The sequence below is a fragment of the Anarrhichthys ocellatus genome, unplaced genomic scaffold (genome assembly GCF_004355925.1).
Source record: "Anarrhichthys ocellatus isolate YVR2014 unplaced genomic scaffold, GSC_Weel_1.0 scaffold4, whole genome shotgun sequence".
In the NCBI taxonomy this organism is placed as follows: domain Eukaryota; kingdom Metazoa; phylum Chordata; class Actinopteri; order Perciformes; family Anarhichadidae; genus Anarrhichthys; species Anarrhichthys ocellatus.
Window position 1 is genome coordinate 1,244,408 of NW_022280034.1, and position 23,100 is coordinate 1,267,507.

Here is a 23,100-nt window from a genome sequence, read left to right on the forward strand (position 1 = left end):
AACCAGAAATGGCGCCTGAAGTTTCTTAAATGTTTTTGTTTAAAGAAGTGTTTAAGAAAATGGTTCTTTGAAGAAACTGTCTGAAAGGGGCTTTGTGGAACCAGAAATAGTTCTTATATGGCATCACTCTGAAGAACCAGATGGAACCAGATGGAGTCCAACAGTGTTATCAATCCATTATTATTGATCCACATTCCTTTTAATCCAGAATCTTATTAAACTCTCCATAAAAACAGCTGCAGGCTCAGCTTCCCACATTCTGATGCTACTCATGCTCTTCCTGGGAATTACTGTTGTGGATTAAAAGTGTTTACTCATCCAAGTAGCAGCAGATATTTCTTCACACCAAATAACGTGGGCCAGCCTGTCGAAGAGCTCCTCAGCCAATCACGACTCTCCCTCCTCCCTGCATACTGCACACAAAACAGAGAGGACCCCGAGGAGGTTTCCATACAGCTCTCTGCAGGCACGCTCATGCTGTTTGGACTTCAATCTGTGCAGAAATAACATGATAACGATGAAAGGTTTTGTTTTAATAAGCATCCTGGCAGCTCTGGCAGCCTCTGAGGCCGTAAGGACATCTTTATCTCACTTGTACTGAAATGTTGCGTTTCATTTTATGAGATTTATGAGATTTATTTTATACTTTTTAGGGCTTATCGAGAGAAAGAAGACAGGCGTTTCCTGGTTTCTCCCACTCCTCTTCGTCTTCTTCATCCTCTTCAGCCTCTTCGTTCTCCTCCTCCGTTGAAAGTTCAGGTGAGAAACTCTACATTCGTCAATGCTCTCTGTTCACATCAACATCAGGCTTTATTGAAGTGTGTCATTTCATTTGTCGTACAGGAGGGATCTGTCTGAACGGAGGCAGCTCTGTTCCGTCCCTGACATCTGGTGAACACATGTTCTGTTTGTGTGTCGGCGGTTTTGAGGGCATTCGCTGTGAGACAGGTAAGAATCTGAGCTCACAAACCAAATTGCATTCACATTATTTTACTGAAAGCTTCCTGCTGTTCCTGCAGTGAACGGGGCTCAGTGCTACGAGGGAGTGGGACTTTACTACAGAGGCACAGAGTCTAAATCAAAGAGTGGACGGACATGTGAGGAGTGGGATTCAGACACCCGGGAGCGGTATATGTCTTCAGATGTCCATTCAGGGAGGCACAACTACTGCAGGTAGGCTGCCATAACTCCATATACACATCGATGCTTATCTGGTTTTACTTTGTACTTTTATCCACCAGTCACCACCACCAGGCTCCCATACAGACTTGCAAAAGACCCCACCACCTCTCACGACCAAGACACACAGACTTTATAGTTGTTGAGCCTCTCTTTGTGGACATTGTGTCTCTTTGTGGTAATTTTTGTATGTGGTTGTTTTGTTCCTTTTCATAGTCGTGAATCACTTTTGACGTGTGTCTCTTTGCAGCTGTTTTGCATAAGTAGAAAAAAGCATATAGATACCAGGAGATATTTAGAGGTGCCAGGTCTCAGATTGTACACTCAACTATAAAGTCCTGTACTGAAGTTCAAGTGCCTCTCAGCTTAATTGATTTGATGTGTTTGTCAGAAATCTTCTCTACAAACGGCGTCCGTGGTGTTACGTGTGGAAAAACCAGCAGCTAATTTGGGAGTATTGTGGTATTCCACGTTGTAGCTTTGAGTCGTGTAAGTACATTCTCTCTCTCTACAGTCTTCCAATTAAATCTGAGCCAAATTACATGTTTCATTGGTGTTAAACACTCTCTAACCTTGTAGTTCCAACCCCGCCTTCGCCTGCACCCACGGAGCCACAGCCAGGTAACTTCCCGCTTTACTCAACTCACTGTTTCACATTTTTAAAACTTTTTTCCCTTCGATTGCTTTGAACTTGGTTTCCCCCCCAGCTGCAGAGTCGACATGTGGCCAGCGCTCCAGGAGAAAGCACATGAAGATCGTGGGAGGAACAGTTGCCACTGTGGAATCCCACCCGTGGGTCGCTGCCATATTCTGGCGCAGCAAATCCAAGGAGAAGGTTCTCCGCTGTGGGGGGAGTCTGATCTCGGCCTGCTGGGTTCTCACAGCTGCCCACTGCTTCCCTGAAGGGTAGGAAGTGACATCACGTCCTGTAACCGAGGCAGGTGCTGAGAAATTAAAGTGACAGCACGTTGACTGGACTTTTCCGGTAAATTTGTGTTTCAGCTCCCAGGCCAAACCCCGCCGCTTCTCCGTCATCCTGGGGAAAAATGTCATGAATGAGACGGACCGGGCTGCGGAACAAACGTTCAGGGTAGAAGAAATCATCCTCCATGACGGGTTTGACAACAGTGAAGGGGACTACAACAACGACATCGGTACGACCATGGATGGATTACTCAATACGCCTACCGGGCACAGGGCCAGGGGCCCAAAGTGTCAGGGGCACCCCTGGCCTTCATCTACTAAATGTCACTCAATGAGACATGTATCAACCAGGAAGAGAAACATAAAACAATTACAAAGAGACACAAAGCTACTTCAAAGAGACACAAAACGACTACAAAGAGACACAAAACAACTACAATGACAAAAAAATGACCACAAAGAAACAAAACCCTAAAAGGAGTCGCTAAACGACAAGAAATGGGCAAAACATCAACAAAGAGACAAAAAAAACAACTACAAAGAGAAACAAAACGATTTAAAAACTACGGGCTGAAAAAATAACAACAATTAATTACAAAGTGACATAAAACCACAGAGAAATGTTTAACGACAATAAAGACACAAAAAATAACCACAAAGAGACACGAAACAACTACAAAAAGATGCAAATGGCCACAGACATAGTGACACAAAACCACAGAGAGATGCGTAAGTCGTTACGCAAAGAGACGAAAAACAACAACAAAAAGAGGCAAAACAACTATACAACCTGTGTATCTTGCTCCTACAATGGAGGTGGTAGAGTCTTTAGCATGTCTGTGTTCAGAGGCTTGTCGTCTCACAATCCGCCCATGTTAATGAACCCGTCTTTAGGTGACTCAATGTAATATAGTATTGAATAATCAAAGCAGTAATTCCCTGATAAATGTTTTGCAGCTCTGCTGAAGCTGAGGGCCAAACATGGCAAGTGTTCGGAGGAGAGCGACTCGGTGAGGACTGTTTGTCTGCCGCCGCCTCAACAGAAGCTCCAGCCTGGAGTCACCTGTGAGATCGCTGGATACGGGAAAGAGAAACACGGTGAGTCCTGGTTGGGCAACTAAACTACTTAGTTAGGTTTAGGAAAGCATCTTGATGTGGGTTAAAACGTTACTGAAGTATGAAAGCTGCGTAACAAAATAAACCCACCGTGTGTGACCTTTTGTGGTCTTTATAATTCCGGGTTAATGATGACGTGGATAACATGTGAACTGATTTCGTTGGATATCAACAAATTACAGTGCCATCATTTTTTGTAGGTATATGAGTGGAGCACGAGTAGAAACCAGCACCTTAAAACCTGAACAGCACTGAAGTGAATGTAATTTGATGCTGCTTGTAATCATGTGTATTTTACGAGCCATAATGACTTGTACACTATTCTAACAGCATTTACTTCTCTGCAGGTTTGTGGTACAAGTCTAAGTTCCTCAGAGAGGCTCAGGTGAACCTCATCTCCGACGACGTGTGTCGACACCAGGACTATTATGCAAACTTGATCAGTGATAACATGTTTTGTGCCGGTCGTCCCGACTGGAGCCGGGACGCCTGCGAGGTATTCTCGACAAGTCCAAACTCGATTTGAGTTCCAGGGATCAAGTTTGCTGATTTCCTTTAATGCTGCTTGTCTCTCTCTCTCTCTCTCTCTCTCTCTCTCTCTCTCTCTCTCTCTCTCCTCCATCAGGGAGACTCAGGAGGGCCTCTGGTGTGCGAGGTCGGCAGCAGGCTCTTCTTGTTCGGGGTCATCAGCTGGGGTGACGGCTGCGCGAAGGAGAATCGACCCGGCGTTTACACCACAGTGACCAACTACAACGGATGGATAGCGGAGAAGACGGGGCTGTCGTCCATCACTGCCGGCTCCATGTTTCCTCAGAAGTGAAGGACGTAAACTTTTAGTGAGCTGCTGGCTTCCTATTTCCTTGGAGGCCTTAAAGGATAAAACTGCAGTATTTTATATTTTTCTGAAACGTCCCGTAAAAAGACCAAAACCAACCATGAATTAATTCTAACAAGTAACGTGTGGGAATCTAAAGTCTGATATATTCTACTCCTCTATGCAATAGACCCCTTTTCTGTAAGTAAACATAATGTCATATTTTTGTGGGCGGAGCCTAGGTAGAGGCGGAATAATTCTCTAAACGCGTTAGCTAACGCTGGCTAGCAGGTGTTGTTGGCTTGGTTTGACCACAGACTGTATATAAGAAGTGGACGTAAAACGTCTGAACAAATGATCTGACTGGACAACATGTATTTGAGTGGTCAGCAGTCATGTAAAATGATTTGTAGTTATAACACTGTCATGGTCCTTTAACATGTTTTCTAAGCTTTGTATTTATACAGAAGTGTCATTTCAATACATACGATATAGCTTTGGGTAACTATTTCTATCTTGTATATTGCAATGATATATTCTTTAAAGATATAGGATTTAATTTTATATATTTTTTGGATACATTTTTGTACATTTTCTTTGTAAAACTTTATGCAGAGAAATTTAGAATTGCACTTTGATACAGTAATCACCACAATATTCACCCAAAAAACGTTAAGAATTGTCGTGAAATATATATAAAAACCTACTTCTAATTTTCACTGTCTAGTAAAATCATATTGTTTTCTGTCATGTTCTAACCACGGGCTCATGTTGTTTTAAGAACTACTGTATGTGGTTTATATTGCATGAGTTTGTACTTATATTTTGTATATGTTGTTTTACACCAAAGGCCACATTGGAAATAACTGTTTAACACTTGCATGAAGAGTACAATTGTACAAATATCTGACCTGAAATAAATAAAAAACTGTAAATATTAATCAAGATGCTATTCTGAAAACTGAATTGTTGCTTTTACGATGCTGTAAAAACAAACAAATACAAAGACCAACAGACTGTGGCTGACGGTTTTAATGGAAAACATTTCTGTTCTATGCTGCACATTCATTTCTTAGTCTTTTCACTTTACATTTACTCAAGTATTGTACTTAAAGTTACTGTAAGGAACTTCTAACTGGTTGTGAAACCGTCTCGGTTTAATTCTGAAGCCTCTTTATGACCTACGACAAAACATCAGCTCAGAGCAGAAGTATTCAGATGCTTAAGTGAAGGTGGAAATACTGTCATGACCTTTTGTTTAGTCTGTTTCCTGTTTTATTTTGAAGTTCTTTGTTGTTTAATGTTTTTGTTGCTGCCGTATGTTCGTTTCTTTCATGTTTTTTTATGTTTTTGGGCTGGACCAGAATTGCCTTGTGGGAAAAAATAAAGCTTGATTTAAAATTGGATTTAATATTGAATATGAAGCGTTACATATGTTGTGTTCTACTTGGTAGATTAGAGGCATTGAACTGCATCACAGTATATGAGCATTTCATGTGCTTGTTTTCTTTTGGAAAAAGTAACTCAATTTATTTTAAAAAATCTAGTGGAGTAGAAGTATAAAGAAGCAGAATTTGTATGTCAAAGTACAGTACTTGAGTAAAAGTATATTTCCACCACTGATTAGTACATCAAAACAAGATTTCTTAAAGGCTTCAAGGTATAAAAGAAAATGTCACGTTGCTTTTGGAAAATAACTTTCCTTCTGTGTTGAAACGAGTTGAGATGAAAACTAAAGAGTGTTTCTTTAGTCCAAGTCTTTTATTTGTGCTTTTGTGTTGTGGAATCCAAATTTTCCGTTTGAATTCTCCACATATATTGAGCCTTCTGGGCCTTTAGAGTTTAAATAATCCCTCTACGATCTGCTTCAATGTGTCAGGTTACTATGATCTACTGTAATTTATTGATAAATACCTTTTAGAGACAATGAGTTGAGTTTAAAGTGGTGTCAGCTGCATTTTAATTATGTCCCATTGTGTCTTCGAAGAATAAAAAGACTAAGTCATGCAGGACGCGCCATGTTTCCATTTGACCGCAAGGTGGCGCTGTTGTAGTAGAAGTTAAACACAGGTGACCCAGAGAGGTTGATTATCCTGCAGGATGTCACAAGGGTGTTGATTCAAATTTATTTTTCTAACATGTTCCGTCTGTTTGTCCCAAAGTTAAAGCAGAAGAATAAAGATGTGCAGAGTTCAAAGGCCACCAGCACACATTGATTTACATATTTACTAAAGTAATGCGTCCCAGATGGTCTTCATTTTGTCACCACTGTTCATGTAAGTGACTCATCAATCTTCTACTGTCAGTCTGCATAGCAACAGGAAGCTCTGTCGACTGAAATTTAATTTATTTTACATTCTAGAGAAGAAATACTGCACATTCTGCAAGTTCATGCTACATTTAGCTTTATTCCTCGTGAAACATATTTGTTGTTTTGCACATCATTTATATGAGACGGGGCTGAGCTTTGGCCGGTCGAACGGCAAATAAGTTGCATGTGTTCATTTTTTGAACATTTGCAAACATTGTTTTCTGTTGTAAAATGCACTTTTATGGTTGTGATTGATTAGATAGTGTTGCTTTTGTTTAGATGTGCAGACGTGAGAAAAAAACAACAACACGGAACAGAAATGTCAGAATGAATTAGGGAGCGGTGATGACATTTCCTGTTGGACGAGTTGCTGTTGCAATGGAGCAAAATGTACTGAGGCTCTGAGCGGAGACATTAAGATCGTATCATCAGCATTGAAAACTCACGTTTTGTTTGTTTTTAAATCATGCATGCTGTGATGCTATGCTTTTAAACCAGCAAGAGGTCCACTCCCATCGTCCAACGACTGAGAATAAAGCTGCGTTCCAAATCGCACACTTTTTACTTTTAGCACATACTTTGTAATGAACTAAATCTTTTTTTCTGGCTGATTAATTGGTATTTTTATTTTTTTGGTACTCACATCCTTCACTTATAAATCAAAGTAGTAATACAACAAAAGTACTCCATTACTTGCGACTTAAATACTGAACTTAAAATCCTATTTCAGTAAAGGTATTACCAGCTAAATGTATTTCAATGATGATTCTGCAGAATGTGTGTTGAATGAGTGTTAGTGCCGAGGTTTCAATTAGTATGTAGCGCTTTACTGTTTAGTCCAGTGGTTCCCAACATAGGGGTCGGGCTCCTCCAAAGAGCCACAACATTTCTGCCTATTTGTGGTTGTTTTCCGTCTCTCTGTGCTCATTTTGCATCTCTTTGTTTTTGCAAATCTATGAGGTATTTTTGCATGTATTTGTGGTCGTTTTCTGTTTCTTTGTGGTATTTTTTGTTTCTTTGTGGAAACAAAGAAACCACTGTGCCCAGTGGTAATCGATCCATGTGAATGTGTCCCTCAGACTGTTTGCTGTTCGATGGACTTGCTCAGGTTCCATCCATCACTTCCATCCAGCTCATGCTGGAACAGGTTCCTCGAACATAAAGCACAAAGAAAAAGCAGATGTCTGTTGTTTCAGGCTTCTGTTCATTTATCAACCTTTGGCACTTTAAATGTTGTAAAACAACACAACATGTAAGAAATATATCAGAAGCCAAAATATATCGCCAACTGCCAGAATGTGGTCTTTTCATGTGAACCAGTTCAGTCGTCTAAAATGAGTCATCAGATGTGTCGACCGGGCGTGACTGCTACTTTTAAAATCTTTCCAGACTTTCAGGTATTTCACCCGTTGGCCGCTGAGGGCTCACCTGTCGTACACCTGTGTGAGGAGTCCCACCTTGTGCCAAAGTGACACACACCACCTAACTGATTCACTGAAAGCTTTAAACACACACACATGTGTGACTGACACTGCATGTGAGCACAGACACACCTTCTGTGTGAGGTGTGTCTGTACCTGGGGGAGGAGGGGGCGGGACTTCAGACTTGTCTCCAAACCGAACCCCGACCTGTTTTCAGAGGACGCTCTGCCATCCTGTGTGTGTGTCACATAAAGTCAAGTAAGTGCATTTGCTTTCCGATAAATAGGCAATATTCACCAGAGATGGAATTATTTTAGAAAAACAAACATGTAGTGGTAATATTAGTAGATACAACATCTGTTAAAACGTCTTCGCAGAGATGCAGTTAAATAGTGTGCTGATGTGTGTTTGTTGTCCTGGATGCATCGTACTTTATTATTGTGTCATGTTCAGGATGATTGTTTGAGTGTCAGCACATCAGGTCAAGACAATTCTATTTACTGATGAAGCTTCAGGGAAATCCATTTGTACAGAATCATGACTTTCCGTTACTTGTCTCCACAGCTCTTGTCTACGTGCCCGTCGTTGAGCCGCCACCATGCCTGAGCATGCAGAAGCCCACTCCCACACCATCCCCACCAACCGCAACTGCACCATAGAGATCACCAACGTCAGCTCCACCTTCTGCCTCGTCAACCCAAAGTAAGAATCGCTGTTGGATGATTAACTGATTTTCTTGTTGTGTACGAACCAATAAATAAAACTGACAAATGATTAAATACCTGAAATGTATTTAATCCTTTTATGCATGACTACTAGTGGTAGAAAGTACATTTATTCATACTTATACTAATTCAGATTTTATTTAAAAAGTCAATGATCTCATAAAATAAAACACATTTTTAGAAATTAAAGAGTGATTTCCAACATTTTTTGGCTGATCATGTTTCAGATGTTAAGTGTCACTTCTAAACTTCTCAGATGGTTTCCTTGATTAAAATCTCATTAAATGGAGGGGCCCCACCCCATGTTGGGAACCACTGCACTACACCGTAGCCTTTTGTTTCTTTTTCTGCAGAAACCAGTACTTTGTTGAAGCACATTTGTCATTCTGTATTTTACTAAAGAAGGATTTTACTTGTGATGGAGTATTTGTACATTGTGGTATTAGAACTTGAGTCTGAATGCTTCTACCCTCTTCTTCCCTGCAGGGTGCACATGGAAAGCGGCTTCGCCTATAATCCTCCACAGCCGACCCTGCGTCCCCAGCTGACCGAGGTGTGCTCCTTCACCAAGGACGACAACACGGCTTCGGGCGCCGTGGGGGTCATGACCTACGAGCTGTTCAACATGCAGGACCGCCACTGCAACGAGGTGATCGCCATCATGTTCTCGGTGCCCTTCGACTACACTTTCTACAAAAACTGGCTCGGCGTGGGCATATTTGAGCACACGCGGGCCTGCGATGGGAAGCTGTTCGACTACATGTACAAGGGGAAGGATTTCACCAACTTTGTGCGCCACGAGGCCGACGGCTCAGGGGTGTCGTACGGGGGGAGGTCTGTGGATGTGAGGGCGTGCATGTCCGACGAGGGCCAGGCCATCGTCAAACTGGAGGTGTACGACAAGATGGGCAGATGAGTCACATCGGGGCAGTTCCTTCAAACCTGCATGTAATATGTGTGTCATTCATGTCATGTCATGTACGGGCGCTTTAAATGAATAAAAAAACAATGGAATGGATTTCTGGTCTTTGATGTTTCTTTTCGTGTCTTTAAATTTGAATCATCACACATGGTCACAAACTATTCAGCAGGAAAAAAACATGAATGGTGCTTCACTTTGAGTGAAATGTAAAATAACCACAGTCAGACTGCAGACGGTAGAAACCACAGAGATAAAAGGTGTTGTGCAGAAGGAGACACTGAACAAACCGGCCTGTATCTTTGCAAAAATTAGATCATTATGAAAACAAAAACAAGAAATACCGCAGTAATGTATCTGTCGGCTGCACCCTTCATTCCTCAGGAGACAAAACAATCACTACTCTGAGCCACAGGTGAAGGTGTGTGCGCTCTGTGGGTGGTGACAGTTTTTTGGGTGAGGTTTTTGGGTGTCACATGTTCCCCAGCAAAGAACGATCCAAAGAGTGAATCCTGTGTTTCATATCTGGAATCGCCAGAGTGAGCAGCACACCTGTGACCCTCGGACAGGTAAGCAGTTTATTTTTTTCCTCTGCTTTATTTGGAGGTTTATGTTAAAATGTTCTTTTAAGTTTAGGCTTTAACAGCGTGCATTTGTTTGTTTGTATTCTACACATTTTCAACATCAGTGTGTGAGTGTGTGTGTGTGTGTTAAACTGCTCCCTGTATTTCTAATGCTCTGTCGCAGCTTTTTACCAGCAACAATATGAGTGAATCAGCGGAGGCTTTGGCTGCTAACCAGAAAAGCAGAAGAAATGTCACCATTGAGATCACCAACCTCACCAACGGCTACTGCCTCATCGACCCCAAGTAAGTCCAACACGTAGAACACAATACTGCTAAAAAACGGCGGATGTTCATGTACACTGTAAAATGTAATAAGTTGACTTTACCTTAAAAAAAAGTCAGGAAAACGATTGCCTAAAAATTTGTTAAGTCAAGTAGCTCATTCATTTTAAGTTGGTAAAGTTGAAATTGTTTAGGCAACTCATGTCATTGCAGTAAACTTTAGTGTAGTTAACTCAAAATTTATAATTAGGTTAACTATATGTCAATGTGTCAATTCAGACAACTTAAAGATCTGAGTGAAGTTAACTTAAAATAGTTAATTATGTTGACTATAAATAGTGAATTCAGACAACTTAAAGATCTAAGTAATATAAGAAAAAGTACAATGTAATATTATCATAGGAAAGCATACTTGATAAAGTATGCTTATTTAATATATTTAATATTCTAGTTGTAGTTTGGTAGATTTAGTGTCTTCTAATAGTTTATTGTGTATTTTATAGATTTATAGCTCTAGTGTTGTATATGTACAACACTAGAGTATGTATATATTTACTGCTGCCGTGTATAACCTGCTGCTGTAACACAATCATTTTCCATCCATCCATCTATTTCCTTTGAGGAAATTATGGTTAAAGTACAGCTTGAATAAAACTACAGCGTTTTCTACCCATTCCTTACTTTACATTTTATTTTCTTTCTTTCTTGGCGTTAAAAAAACAAAAGGGTTTACCTGGATAGCGGCAACTGCCACAGCCCCCCCCAACCCACCGTGCGCCCTTTGAAAACCGAGGTGTGCAACTTCAGCAAGACCAGCGGCAGTGCCACGGGCGCGGTGGGCGTCCTGACCTACGACATGTTTGAGAGGAAAAGCAACAGCGCCAAAGAGAAAATAGCCATAATGTTCTCCGTGCCCTACGACAACAACGTGTATCAGAACTGGTTGGCCCTGGGGATCTTCAACCAGGACAAAGAGTGCAACGAGAAGCTGTACAAGGAGATGTATGAAAACAAAGAGCAAAGCGGCTTCGTGAGGGAGGAGGCCAAAGGCAGCAGTCTCACGTTTGAGGGCCCTCACTTTGACCTCAAGGCGACCATGTCCCCGATGGGCAGGGCCATGCTGAAGGTGGAGGTGTGGGACAAGCTCTTCACTCCAAAGATGCAACAACACCACTAAACCAGTGATTAATTTTGACTAAATAATCCGGGTTGACACAGTGTTTGATATGTTTAGCCCTCTGTACGTCTGTGCTACTGCACCATTCATGCAATAAATCCAGTGTGATATGAGGAAAATGTGTGTCTTAGTGATCATTACAGAAACAAAAATAAAAAGGTCTAGTGAGTCCAACTTGTGGAAGGAGTTCATGTTTGTCTGAATGAGTCATCTCTTAAAGCACAAATATCATCCCTATTTATTTTATACATCATCAGAAAGCAGCAATTAATGAAGATGAATTCTGTTTTAAATATAAAACAAAAGATCAAAGACATTATTTAGTAAATAATAATATAAATGAGGAATTGATTTCCAAGATAATGAGGTCTGGTGTTACTTTGAATTACCAACAAATTAAACTTTGTGGTAAAATCCGTCCAGTTGCAGAATACAGTCAGCAGAAGCTGCCACTCATCTGCATGTGTTGCACAAGGTCACCACCTAGTGGTCACAAAGAACATGTACAACTTCAAACCTGCAGTGGAGGCATTGCAACCTGTATGTACTCAACATATCAAACCATAGTGTCGACGAGCATCATGACTTATGTGGAGGAATATGAAATATGTGTTTTACGGCAACCGAAGGTAAAAAAAAGCTCTGGTTTCAAATGCTTGAAACAGAAGTTTGAGATTTTGGGAAGTACGCATATTCACTGTCTTGAGAGTTAGATGAGAAGATTGATACCTCTCATGAATGCAGAAAATATGAAGCTACAGCCAGCAGCTGGTTAGCTTAGCTTAGCATAAAGACTGGAAACAGAGGAAAACAGCTAGCATGGCTCTGTTCAAAGGTATCAAAATATGCTTGCTGCACCTCTAATATCTAAATTAATATGTTGTAGTAAACCAAAGTGTAAAAACAACAAGTAAAGTTTTTTCTATGCTAAGCTAAGCTATCCGCCTCCTGGCTCCAACCTTATACTTAACTGACCGATATGAGAGTGGTATCAATCTTCTTGTCTAAATCAAATTTATTGATTGTTTTTGTTTGCTTGCATTCATTGTTTCTCATCATTTGTTACTTGTGTAATCTGTTTGGATATAAAGTGTGATATATGTATATACATATACAGTATGTGTATGTATCTTGCCTTCCCTAACTTTTAGCAAGAAAATGAATAAGAGTAGTTCCCAACATGTAATAACTATTACTTTAAAACCTGCAATATTTACATTAATGTGACAAGGACCTATAGCGGGTCGAAGCAGCATAAAAGCTACCAATGTTTGTATCCCCAAAACAAACACCAGGGGTAAACAACAACAACAGCAAAATAATCACCTCATGTCTTGATCATGTCTGTCCTTTAACTCTTATTAGGTGATTCTTTCGCTTTCTTTTCCCACCGGAGTTCTGCTTTTCTTCCTAAATGTATTTTAGGAAAACAAACATTTTGAAGTCCTTTAGGTTCCTTTTACAGTCAAACACGATCATATATATATAAATTTGCTCTTTTGTAACACATTGGATGGCACTGTATACATATTTATCCTTTAATTAAATGATATTAGCATTAATATTCTAAGATGTAACTATTGTAAGAATATAGTCAGTGTGTGTTTGTGTCTGCAGGATCAGTCTGATCCAGAACACTGCTCGTAGAAAACATTGACCGCAGCACCGAACCTGTCCCTCAGATACTTCTCCAGTGTTTCCAGTGGCATTTGTCTCACATCAAAACCTCTGAACTGTTTCTTAGCCGTCTGGCTGACGGGAACAATCTCTTCGGTGCTGTTGCGGTCGTTGCGGCCGATGGCGGCGTACGTCGGGAAAGCATCCCTCAGTTCTTCCGGAAGACTGTTGTTGTAGTTCGGGCAGCAGTAGGCGGACCAGAGATACTCGGGCACGGCCACGCGATGGTTCCTGAGCCAGTGCTCGTCGCTCTGGTAAGGGATGACGCCGGTCACCACGTGGGCCTCTCCGAGACAGTAGGCCGCCAAGGTTGTGTTGACGGTCTGCTCCAGGGCCTCCCAGGGCCCGTCGTTGGAGCCGGCCTTCTGAGGAACCACGTTGGTGAGGGTGAAGGTGGACGAGCGGTCCTCGTGGCTCTGGTGGTGGAGGCTGGGGTTCAAGTGGCCGCGAGAATAGGTGGAGTTGATGTAGTCCAGCTCCACCGCTTGGCTGTCCACCACGTTCTGGTCCAGAGGGCCCGGAGGGAAGGGGATCATGTTGCCGTCGGCTCCTGGGTAGGCTAACTGTTCATGGAGGGGGGGGGGTAGTGATTTAAAAGTGATGAATGACAACGTGGACAAAATGCTGCTTTCAGGTAAATAACTACTTAGTAAGGTTTAGCTAAAGATCATCAAATACTTTGGTATTGGTTAAAAATACCAAATTGGTTTAAAAAAAACGGAAGTGGCGTAACTACATTACGCAAGTTACGTGACACTGACTTCTCTTTTCACACAGGGAAACGTTTATCATTTTCAACATCTTAGCATAGCCTATTAGCATGCTAACATGTGCTATTTAGCGCTAAACACCAAATACAGCTGAGGCTGATGGGATTTTCATTGGTTTTTGCAGCTATTATTTGCCTGTTATTGGGTTTGATCCTCTTGGGACCAAGAATGTAATGAATGTACTGAATGTACTGATTAATCCCGTTAGCAATGCTAAAAAATACTTAAGTCAAGAGTTCTAATCCTGCATCATAAGTAGCCATCACAAGAAGTGAAATGTTATTTTATTTTTTCACATTTATTTATTAATTTAACTGAATTTAACCTTTTCTGTATGTTTTATCCCCATTTATTATTGTTTAAAGATATAATCTTGAGGTTTTCATTTAAATATCTTATTTTAGTAGAATTCATTTCTTTCTTGTTGTTCAACAACAGTCAACGTTGACTTTCAAAAGAACCAGAATCTAACCCACTATTTATAATTTGTGTGTAGCTGTAGAACAAGGTGATTAACATCTTCACAAGTAGATGATTATAAATAATGGATGTATTGTTTGGACACCTATATACCTTTGATCGTGTACTAGGTTTGCTTCCACAGCATTCTAATCTAATAACATGAACCAGAGAGTTTAGAGAGCACGAACACACAAAGGAGACAGTTCTGCTTTACTCCGGCTCATTTCCTCATTTTCTTGTTCTTCACTGTAAAGTGTAAACACCCGTAGAGTTCTTTTCACTCTGAGAAATATTATATAACTGATGCAAAACTGGAACATCAGTATGTATAAAACATTGTCTTGTTTCAGTGCAATATTGAGTTAAAGCAGTTACATTTAAAAACACATGTGAATAAGTAATTTACTAAATGAGTGTGACTAGTGCATCAATTTAAACCCCAGACTTGTAAACCTACTTATATGTATATTGTGAACAGCTCACCTCTGACCTTATTTATTACTTTATGGGATGCTAACAATTATTGCGAACACTATTCATAAAGTTTTTTTATCAAGAATATACATTTTTAAAAACACAAAAACTTTAAATGGTATAAATTTTAAATAAAAAAAACTGAAAAGCAGTCCTGGCTAAGACGACAGCATAAAAGTTTCACACATAGAAGAACAATTCAGAGACTTAAAAACAAAAAGATAAGAACAAAACAGACATTTCACATAAAAGAGACTTAAAACAAAGTAACAAATGAATTAGTGTTCAGTAACAGGACAAGAATATCAGTGATCAAACAGTTCTTAATCCTGTTTTTAAATGATTGCATCCTCATAAAACAATACAAATGTTTAAAGCGTCTCTGTGGCTCACAACAAAGTCATTTCAAATCTGTGAATCAACACCACGTTTTAATTTGCTCACCTGAGGCTCAAACTTCCAGCATGAGGTGGGTCTCTTTCCTGCTGGTGCAGAGTACAAATATGCCGAGAACCACGGAGAGCGGCGCGGCCGACTGTACAGCGCGGCGAAGCGGTACTGGTTGTTATACCGTTGGCAGATCGGGGTCCCCGCCAGACCTTTAGGAGGCCATGACTTATAAAAGACCTGCAGGCACGGAGCGAAATCCCCAACGTCGGCTGCACACATGATGCACCAGCCGGCAGTGAAGACCAGGACGAGCGCAGCGCTGAAATCAGACATCTTGATGAAGGACCGTTGGTGGTGAGATCCAGAAGTCAAATGCCCAAAGATGTGTCATGCCACTCTGAGGGAAAAGCAGGGAGTGTTGTTCTCCTTTTCATCAACACGTGACCTTTTGGTGAAAGCAGAAGTCCATTTTCACCATTAGTTTCAGTCAAATCCCTTGAATCTGCTTGTGTTGACTGTTGTACTTCAGTAAATTTCACTTCTTCCTCTTACACACAAAGAGTGGAGTTCAGAAGCAATAAAACACTATAATCAATCACACTTTACTTTACAAACCACTCAGCAGCTAAAGTAAAGTGTGCCATTGTTGAGCGCTAAATGTGTATTAATAGTCCCCAACAAATGCACTATTTCCTCTTGTTTGTGTACCGTTTGATGAGAACTGCAGTGACCAGGTGTTTTAGGCTATTCCGATTCAGAATAGGGAAGTCGGAGAGTATCGACAGACTGACAAACACATTGTTGGTTTCAGTCACTTCGTGGAGTTTGTTGACGATAACGAAAATACAATTTGTTTCTTGTGTTTTTGGTGAGCCAAAGATGTGTGATGCTCCCAAGGAACCAGAAATACCCAACATTTGATTGAATGTATTCGAGAGAAAAAAAGAGATAGAAAGAACTCACGGTTCTTTCTGTCACATAATATTTTTCTTGTTAGCGGAATTACTTTTTTTTCTTCAGGAGGAGCTCATTGTGAAGCTCACAGCAGGCCAACAAATAAAATATCTGTTTTGGGAAGAGTGTCTGCAGCACACGGAGAATGAGGGTGGGCTCTGTGGGAAAGCTGTTCTCCTCTCCTCCCCTTCAAAACGCACACATACATACTGTAGTCCATTTGTTGGACCACCCTCCCCCAACACCCTCTCCTCCTTATGTAACACAATAATCGGGGGTTTGGACTTTGGATTCTTTTCCATGCAGACCCTGGGCTTCACTTGACCAGAGCAGCTGAAAGTACATTTCCACACTGCTTCTGAGATTGAAAGGTAGGTTTCAACACTTTTTACACAATGCATTCACAACTCAGTTAAATGCCTTCAAAGCATTACTGAAAAATAGAGACTCTGTTTTGCTGCCACTAACCTCTGCAGGACTCAAAGTGTGCGGCTGATCTGCAGGCAAGAGTGCACAGTGTTAGATTCCTCTTTGACTTTCTGAACTACAGGAAACTCGACACTTGGTTTTTTTGCATGCTATGAATGGAGACTCCGCTAAGTGTTAGCAAGTCCTGGCTGAATGCAGATAATGAGATTAGAGCGCGTAACAGCAGGCTTAAGTTAGCACAGGCATTCCTCTGGACTTTGATCGGTTAAATCAACATTCCAGGTTTTCCTTTTTAGGGCATTCACTGTTGGCGTCCATATAGTCATTTCCTTCTGGTTTTAAGTGTAAACCCTAGCAACTGGTTTGGTATTTGCAGATACATTTCCATCTTGTTTTAGTTTGTTTTCTTCTGGCAATAAGCACGAGTTTTAAAGTACTTGTACTTGTTTGTTCTCTCCCTCAAGGTTGTTCGATGGGGAGCATCCCAGATGTTTCTTTTCTGCTTCTGGTGGTGAGTGTGTCCCTCCTGACAAGCTCCAGTGTGCAGGGCGGAAAGATTCTGGTGTTCCCAGTGGATGGAAGCCACTGGGTCAACATGAACTTGCTAATCCAGAGCCTCCACTCCAGGGGCCACGAGGTCACCGTGGTCCGCACAGCCACCAGCTGGTACGTCAAGGAAAATGCTCCACATTACCACTCCCTCACCATCACCTTACCGGCAGCCATCAGCATAGAGCAGGAGGACTTCTTTGTGACCTTCCTGGTCAAGATGCTGGTGATTCACAAAGAGGGGGCGACACTTAGCGGCTTTGTGAAGTTCTACTGGGAAATGCTCGGTACGCTGTCGAACATTCACCGACAGGCCAGCTTGTTGGGGGTAGAAATGTTTGAGAACAAGACTCTGATGCAGAGTATTCGTGACACTCAGTTTGACGTGGTTCTTCTGGACCCGGGGTTGCCGGTTGGAGTTCTGGTGGCTCATGAACTTAAGCTGCCGACTGTTTTTAACGTGAGATGGATCACCAGTGGAGAGGGACATTTTGTGGTGGCTCCATCTCCAACATCCTATGTTCCAACATCAGGATACGCCGCGTCGGATAAGATGACCTTTGGGCAACGGGTCAAGAACACATTCCACTATTTTCTCAACACATGCATTGACAAGTTTATAGTATGCCCTCATTATGATAGACTGGTAGAGAGGTACTTTGGTCCAGATATGAAGTTCTATCACCTTCTACAAGCAGCAGACATCTGGCTCATGAGGGTGGATTTTGTCTTTGAATTTCCCAGACCAACCATGCCAAACATCGCCTACATTGGTGGTTTCCAGTCAAAGCCTTCTAAGCCTTTATCATCAGAGCTGGAGGAGTTTGTTGAAAGTTCAGGAGAGCATGGATTCATCCTGATGTCTCTTGGCACACTGGTGAACGGCCTACCTGTAGAAATCACTTCTGAAATCGCTGCTGCTTTTGCCCAACTTCCTCAAAAGGTCATATGGAGGCATGCCATTGAGCCCCCCAACAATTTGGGCAACAACACCCTACTGGTAAAATGGATGCCCCAGAACGACCTCTTGGGTCACCCAAAGATTAAAGCCTTTGTGGCTCACGGTGGTACCAACGGGATCTACGAATCCATGTACCACGGGGTGCCGATAATAGGCATACCCCTTCTGTTTGACCAGTTTGAGAACGTTTTGAGATTGGAGGCACGAGGAGCCGCTAAGGTGGTGGATGTGACCAAACTCACTCGCCAGAGCTTTCTGGAAGCGATACAAGAAGTTGTTCACAATCCCTCCTACAGAAATAACATGAAGCGTCTCTCTGCGCTCCATCGGGATAAACCGATGCATCCTCTGGAAACTGCACTTTACTGGATTGAGTTTGTTATGAGGCACAAAGGAGCTTCACATTTACGCACTGAGTCCTATAAGATGCCCTGGTACGCCTATTATTCTGTGGATGTTATATGCTTTTTGGTAGCAGTCTTGTTGATGCTGACAGCTGTTGTAGTGGGATCAATACGATTTCTTTGCATTCGACTGTGCAGGAGGAGAAAAACCAAAAAGGACTAATTTCTGACTCCTAAGATTAGTTCACATTAAAATGAATTAGTCTTCTTAAACAACAGGGCTGGGGATGTTTTGTCGTCTAGCCGTTGCTCTAGGGATGGCAATATTGGTTGGTTGGTAGGTCTGATGGTCACCCACTTTGGTCCAGACTGAAACTACTCAACAACTATTGACTATTGAATGGGTTGCCATACAATTTTGCCAACAAAATCATGTTCCCAAGAGTAGGTATCCTAATCTGTTTGGTAATCCATCAAAACAGATTTTTGGTTTGAGCGAAATGTCTCAATAACTATTTGATGGATTGGCGTTAAATACGGTACAGATGTTCATGTTGCCCGGAGGATAGTTCCTGATCAATGTGGTGATCCCCTTCTTTTTTTTGTCATACAACTAAACTGGACTGTCAATTAGGTTTTCGAGGGGAACGTATTTTCTCACAGTGGCAGATTTAAACCCACGGTAAACGTTATAAATTGAAACAAAGCAAAACAAAACAAAAAAAACGTTACAAAACGACTTGGTTATGTTTAGTAAAACTATCATGGCTTGGCTTAAAATTACTACGAAATTGAAACAAAACAAAACTCAGTAGAAGTACTTGGTTATGTTTCGGCAACAAATCCACTTGGTTCACATGGGACACAAACAGTCTTCTGGGTGAAAGCCTCGTTTTTGACCCATTCTCCACCCCGAGTCCAAAGTGTTGGATCAGAACAATCAAAACATTTGTACTTTTGTACCTTTCACTATTGCATTCATCAAATATAGAAAAGTAGGTGGATTTCCTTCCAGTAGACAACCGTGTTGTAAACTGTATTTTCTGCATTAAATGTTTAGTTGTACTATTAGTCGTTTATTAAGTATTTGAAATGTCTGAAATGTCCAAAAATACATAACAGCCTTATTTCATGTTTTATTTGCTTTTATACGGATCTGCATTTCAAAACGAATGCTGCAACTTTATGTTGTGTATTATCTTGGTGTTGTCACTTGAAGAAAGAAAACGCAGTCTGTTTTACCTGAAGAAACATACTTGAAAATAAAAAAGTAAGAAAAGACTTGACAGATTCTGTTTTTATTTCCTGCAATAGAGCAAATGGAAAATTGGACTCTGAAGACTAATTTTTGTTTTATTTGGAAAGAAACATGTACACTATCACCACTCAGATGTCATGTATGTACAGTACACATCAAACATATAGTCCTATAATATCCTCCGTATTAAAAAGTATATTTACAACATGAAATGAGAAATAAAAATGTTCTTGGACGATTTAAACATTCTTTTCACAGATCCATCTATAAGGTATCTCACAGGAACCATCCATCCAGGACTTGAGAGCGTTTTCACTGGCGTCCATGTGTCCACAGTCTTCTCCAAGAGGGTTGTCCAACTTCCAGTTGTCCGGCTCCGTCCCCAGTCCTGGTCTGCTCAGCCAGTACCTGCAGGAAAAGAAACATCAAATGTATTATATCGGGAGAAGGCTCTTGAGATGTATCTTGTTGTTTTCACAAAATATATAAAACAACAGAACAGTAAGACACAATGTTATCTAACACAACAATGAATAACCAAACAAATAACAAACCAAAAAATGAACTTTGACTTACTGGACATCTGAAGTGAGCGGGCTGCCGTCCACCCATCTCCATTCACCCTCTTCCTCCGCATCCGTCAGACCGATCCACAGCCTGCTGCTCGTCTGAGGAGCCTGGCTGCTCTCAAAGACAAAGCTCTAAAGAAGAGAACAGATGAGTCGGATCATGAGACGGCTGGAAACAGATTTGTTTAATTGTTGCATGTCCCCCTCTTGTTGTCCTCTACCTGTTCTGGTTCACTGTTGATGATGAGCAGGTCGCCCCCTTGTGTCTGGCACCAGGCTCTGCTGGAGCTCCAGCTGAGCTTGCGAGACGAGAAGAAGTAGCATTTGTTCTCAAATAGTCTCCAGCTGTCGGGACACTTTCTGCAGATCCGTGCTGTGGAGAAAGAAACGATGTCTTTGTATAGTTAACAGTTCTCTCTTAACATCCAGTTTTCTCCTTTTATTTGAGCCTTAATAGCTTTAAGTTCTGATGTATTTATTTTTGTAAAATTTTCCTTTGATGTTACTTATTTTGTAGAGTAAGTTCGGTGATATTCTAAATCTGTCTTATTGTCAACAAATCCCTTAAAAAGACCGAAACCAACAATGAACGTATTACAAGTAACAAAGACTGATGTGTTGTCTTCCTCTGTGGCAGAGAGCTACACTGCCCAAAGGATATTAAAAAATAGACGTCAACCTCCAGTTCGCTACCAGCTTTGTCAGATGAACTTGAACTGGCCAACATGCCTTCACACTGTGAGTTGATTTAATCAAAGCTACCATCAACATGGCTAAACAACTGCACATGCACCTTTAGTCTTGGGATTAACCACAGGGCAGTAGAGGTCCAGAGAGCGGAAGGCCTCCTTTATTGAATCGATGTCCGCCATCTTTCGGTCCATCTCGTCTCTCCTGCTTTCCTCTCTCTCTGCTGCTTCCTGCCTCTCTGTCGTCAACGTGGAGTTCAGGTTCAATGTCTTCACGCTCAAAGCCTGAAACTCAATTTTGTCCTCACAAAGATAGCAAACACACAAATACACACATGGACCACCAGGAACCGCCGCAGATTTAAGTGACCTTTATTTTCGTAGAAGCATCACACTGACACACTTTATTGTTTGTGTGTGCACTCGTAGCTCACCGTGTGTGCAGCTTCTTGCAGCTTTGCGTGCATTTGGTTTGGTTTAGTTTGTTTATCTGCACAAATAATAAAAAACATGTTAATGCGTTATAGAAGTAAAAGTGTTGCGCAGGTCAGAAAACACCCAAAGGGCTTTTACAGAGATCTGACCAAAAAAGGGAAAAAAGAAAAGAAAGAAAACACAGAAATTACTAACAACAAGCAAATGCATCTGCTAGAAAAGACAGCAGGAGAACATTGGCCACAAAATACTAAATTAAAGTTTGGCTCAACAAATAAGCTTTGACAGAGTATTCTGTTGCAATAAAAAGGCTTTTAATCCACAGCTGAGCTCCCTTGAATCTGAGAGTGAATTTTGTTTTGTTTAAATATAATAACGCACACGTCTAGTGTTATATGTGTGGATTAATGAATTTGTCTGAGAAACGTAAGAGGTACCAAATCAGGCTGATGCACACATTTGTGAAATATATATTGATATTGATGAATTACTGAGCAGGCATACACTCAGTGTCACTCAGAGTTACACAAACCAACCAGGAAGAGACTCAAAAAGAACTCAAAGAAACATAAACAGCTACGAAGAGAAACAAAATGACTACAAATAGATGCAAAACGGCTGCAAGAAAGACACAAAGTGACTCCCGTCAATGATGAAAAGGGACAAAATAACCACAAAGAGACACTGAACAACGACAACAAAGGTTAAACATCTGTAAAGTCGGTGTGTCGTGTTCCTGTAGAGGTGGTGGTCTGTGCCCATGGGCCCATTGTCCCATAATCATTCCAATAATATGTACATCCTGGTTCTTTAAATACGGGACAACATATGTTGTACATAGAGAAGTCTGATTTACAGACAATATATAATGATTTTATTAGTGAGTTTAGAGATGCTAACAGGCTGACTTTGTTTCTTATACAATAGAACCAGACTTGCAGTCTCAAGGAGCAGTGTGAAGGATTTAGTGGCATCTCGTGGTGAGGTTGCAGATTGCAATCAGCTGTAAATGCGCTACACTGGCCCTTTAAATATGCATTTAAAGCCAGGAGTGGGTTAGCCTAGCTTAGCATAAAGAACCCCCTGTCCTTTAGATGCCTACCACGACCACTAGATGCCTCTAAATCCTACACACTGCTCCTTTAAAACAAACCAAGTGTCAGTGAAACACATTTAAGCAAAACATATACAAAGTGGAAAACGTTGACATTTTATAAATTGAGATTTAGTTCACATTTAGATTTAAGGTTGCTTCATAACTTCATTCTCAACTTTTCATTTCCTACCAGACTGGATCATACAGTAAATACAGATTATGTTGAAGTTTAATGGAGCATGAGAGTCCAACACAACTCACACTTGGACACTACTTTTCCAAACCACCAGATAAACCAGTACGGGGATGAGGCTCACAGGGACGAGCGTGAGGGCGACCACCAGCCCGTGAGGTGCGTCCTCAAACGGAAGCTCCTCCTTAGAGCAGTCGTGGAAGTAGTAAGAGTGGACGGAGCGGAAGATGTCCTGGGTGATGGGGTTTGGGTAATAACAGCCAGTAAAATTAGACACAATCTCCAAGCAGAGCGTCATGTCGTTGTATGATCTGAAAAAGATCGAGAAACCAGTGAATTAACCAGCCGGCAACCTCCAGTTCTGAAACATGAAGCCGATGCTTCATGTGTTAAAGCTGCATTCTCTCTAGTGTCC

The 23,100-nt window shown here is 41.2% G+C and overlaps 6 protein-coding genes and 1 pseudogene across 6 annotated transcripts; 4 read left to right on the forward strand and 3 right to left on the reverse strand.

Annotated features, from left to right (window-relative positions):
* Positions 1-436: 436 nt before the first annotated feature.
* plaub (plasminogen activator, urokinase b) lies at positions 437-4,971 on the forward strand. Its single transcript, XM_031843594.1, has 11 exons — positions 437-571; positions 654-759; positions 844-948; positions 1,020-1,173; positions 1,571-1,668; positions 1,759-1,800; positions 1,887-2,085; positions 2,182-2,333; positions 3,061-3,201; positions 3,567-3,715; positions 3,845-4,971. The coding sequence occupies exons 1-11, from the start codon at positions 509-511 to the stop codon at positions 4,037-4,039; spliced, it is 1,404 nt and encodes a 467-aa protein (XP_031699454.1). The 5' UTR covers positions 437-508; the 3' UTR covers positions 4,040-4,971.
* A 2,967-nt stretch (positions 4,972-7,938) lies between these two features.
* On the forward strand, positions 7,939-9,503 carry LOC116381512 (bryoporin-like). Its single transcript, XM_031843751.1, has 3 exons — positions 7,939-8,024; positions 8,331-8,468; positions 8,978-9,503. The coding sequence occupies exons 2-3, from the start codon at positions 8,365-8,367 to the stop codon at positions 9,405-9,407; spliced, it is 534 nt and encodes a 177-aa protein (XP_031699611.1). The 5' UTR covers positions 7,939-8,024; positions 8,331-8,364; the 3' UTR covers positions 9,408-9,503.
* A 375-nt stretch (positions 9,504-9,878) lies between these two features.
* On the forward strand, positions 9,879-11,626 carry LOC116381510 (DELTA-actitoxin-Afr1a-like). The gene is made up of 3 exons (XM_031843749.1): positions 9,879-9,979; positions 10,158-10,279; positions 10,985-11,626. Exons 2-3 carry the CDS (start codon positions 10,176-10,178, stop codon positions 11,433-11,435), a joined length of 555 nt encoding a protein of 184 aa, XP_031699609.1. The 5' UTR covers positions 9,879-9,979; positions 10,158-10,175; the 3' UTR covers positions 11,436-11,626.
* LOC116381509 (endonuclease domain-containing 1 protein-like) lies at positions 10,195-16,760 on the reverse strand. The gene is made up of 3 exons (XM_031843747.1): positions 16,631-16,760; positions 15,263-15,653; positions 10,195-13,675 (listed from the first exon to the last, which is right to left on the reverse strand). The coding sequence occupies exons 2-3, from the start codon at positions 15,539-15,541 to the stop codon at positions 13,055-13,057; spliced, it is 900 nt and encodes a 299-aa protein (XP_031699607.1). The 5' UTR covers positions 15,542-15,653; positions 16,631-16,760; the 3' UTR covers positions 10,195-13,054.
* LOC116381508 (UDP-glucuronosyltransferase 2C1 pseudogene) lies at positions 16,466-19,669 on the forward strand (annotated as a pseudogene).
* A 58-nt stretch (positions 19,670-19,727) lies between these two features.
* Positions 19,728-21,159, reverse strand: LOC116381511 (C-type lectin domain family 4 member E-like). Its single transcript, XM_031843750.1, has 4 exons — positions 21,066-21,159; positions 20,494-20,645; positions 20,280-20,404; positions 19,728-20,111 (listed from the first exon to the last, which is right to left on the reverse strand). Exons 1-4 carry the CDS (start codon positions 21,154-21,156, stop codon positions 19,943-19,945), a joined length of 537 nt encoding a protein of 178 aa, XP_031699610.1. The 5' UTR covers positions 21,157-21,159; the 3' UTR covers positions 19,728-19,942.
* Positions 21,083-23,069, reverse strand: LOC116381513 (receptor activity-modifying protein 3). The gene is made up of 2 exons (XM_031843752.1): positions 22,754-23,069; positions 21,083-21,451 (listed from the first exon to the last, which is right to left on the reverse strand). The coding sequence occupies exons 1-2, from the start codon at positions 22,981-22,983 to the stop codon at positions 21,448-21,450; spliced, it is 234 nt and encodes a 77-aa protein (XP_031699612.1). The 5' UTR covers positions 22,984-23,069; the 3' UTR covers positions 21,083-21,447.
* Between the last annotated feature and the right edge of the window lie 31 nt (positions 23,070-23,100).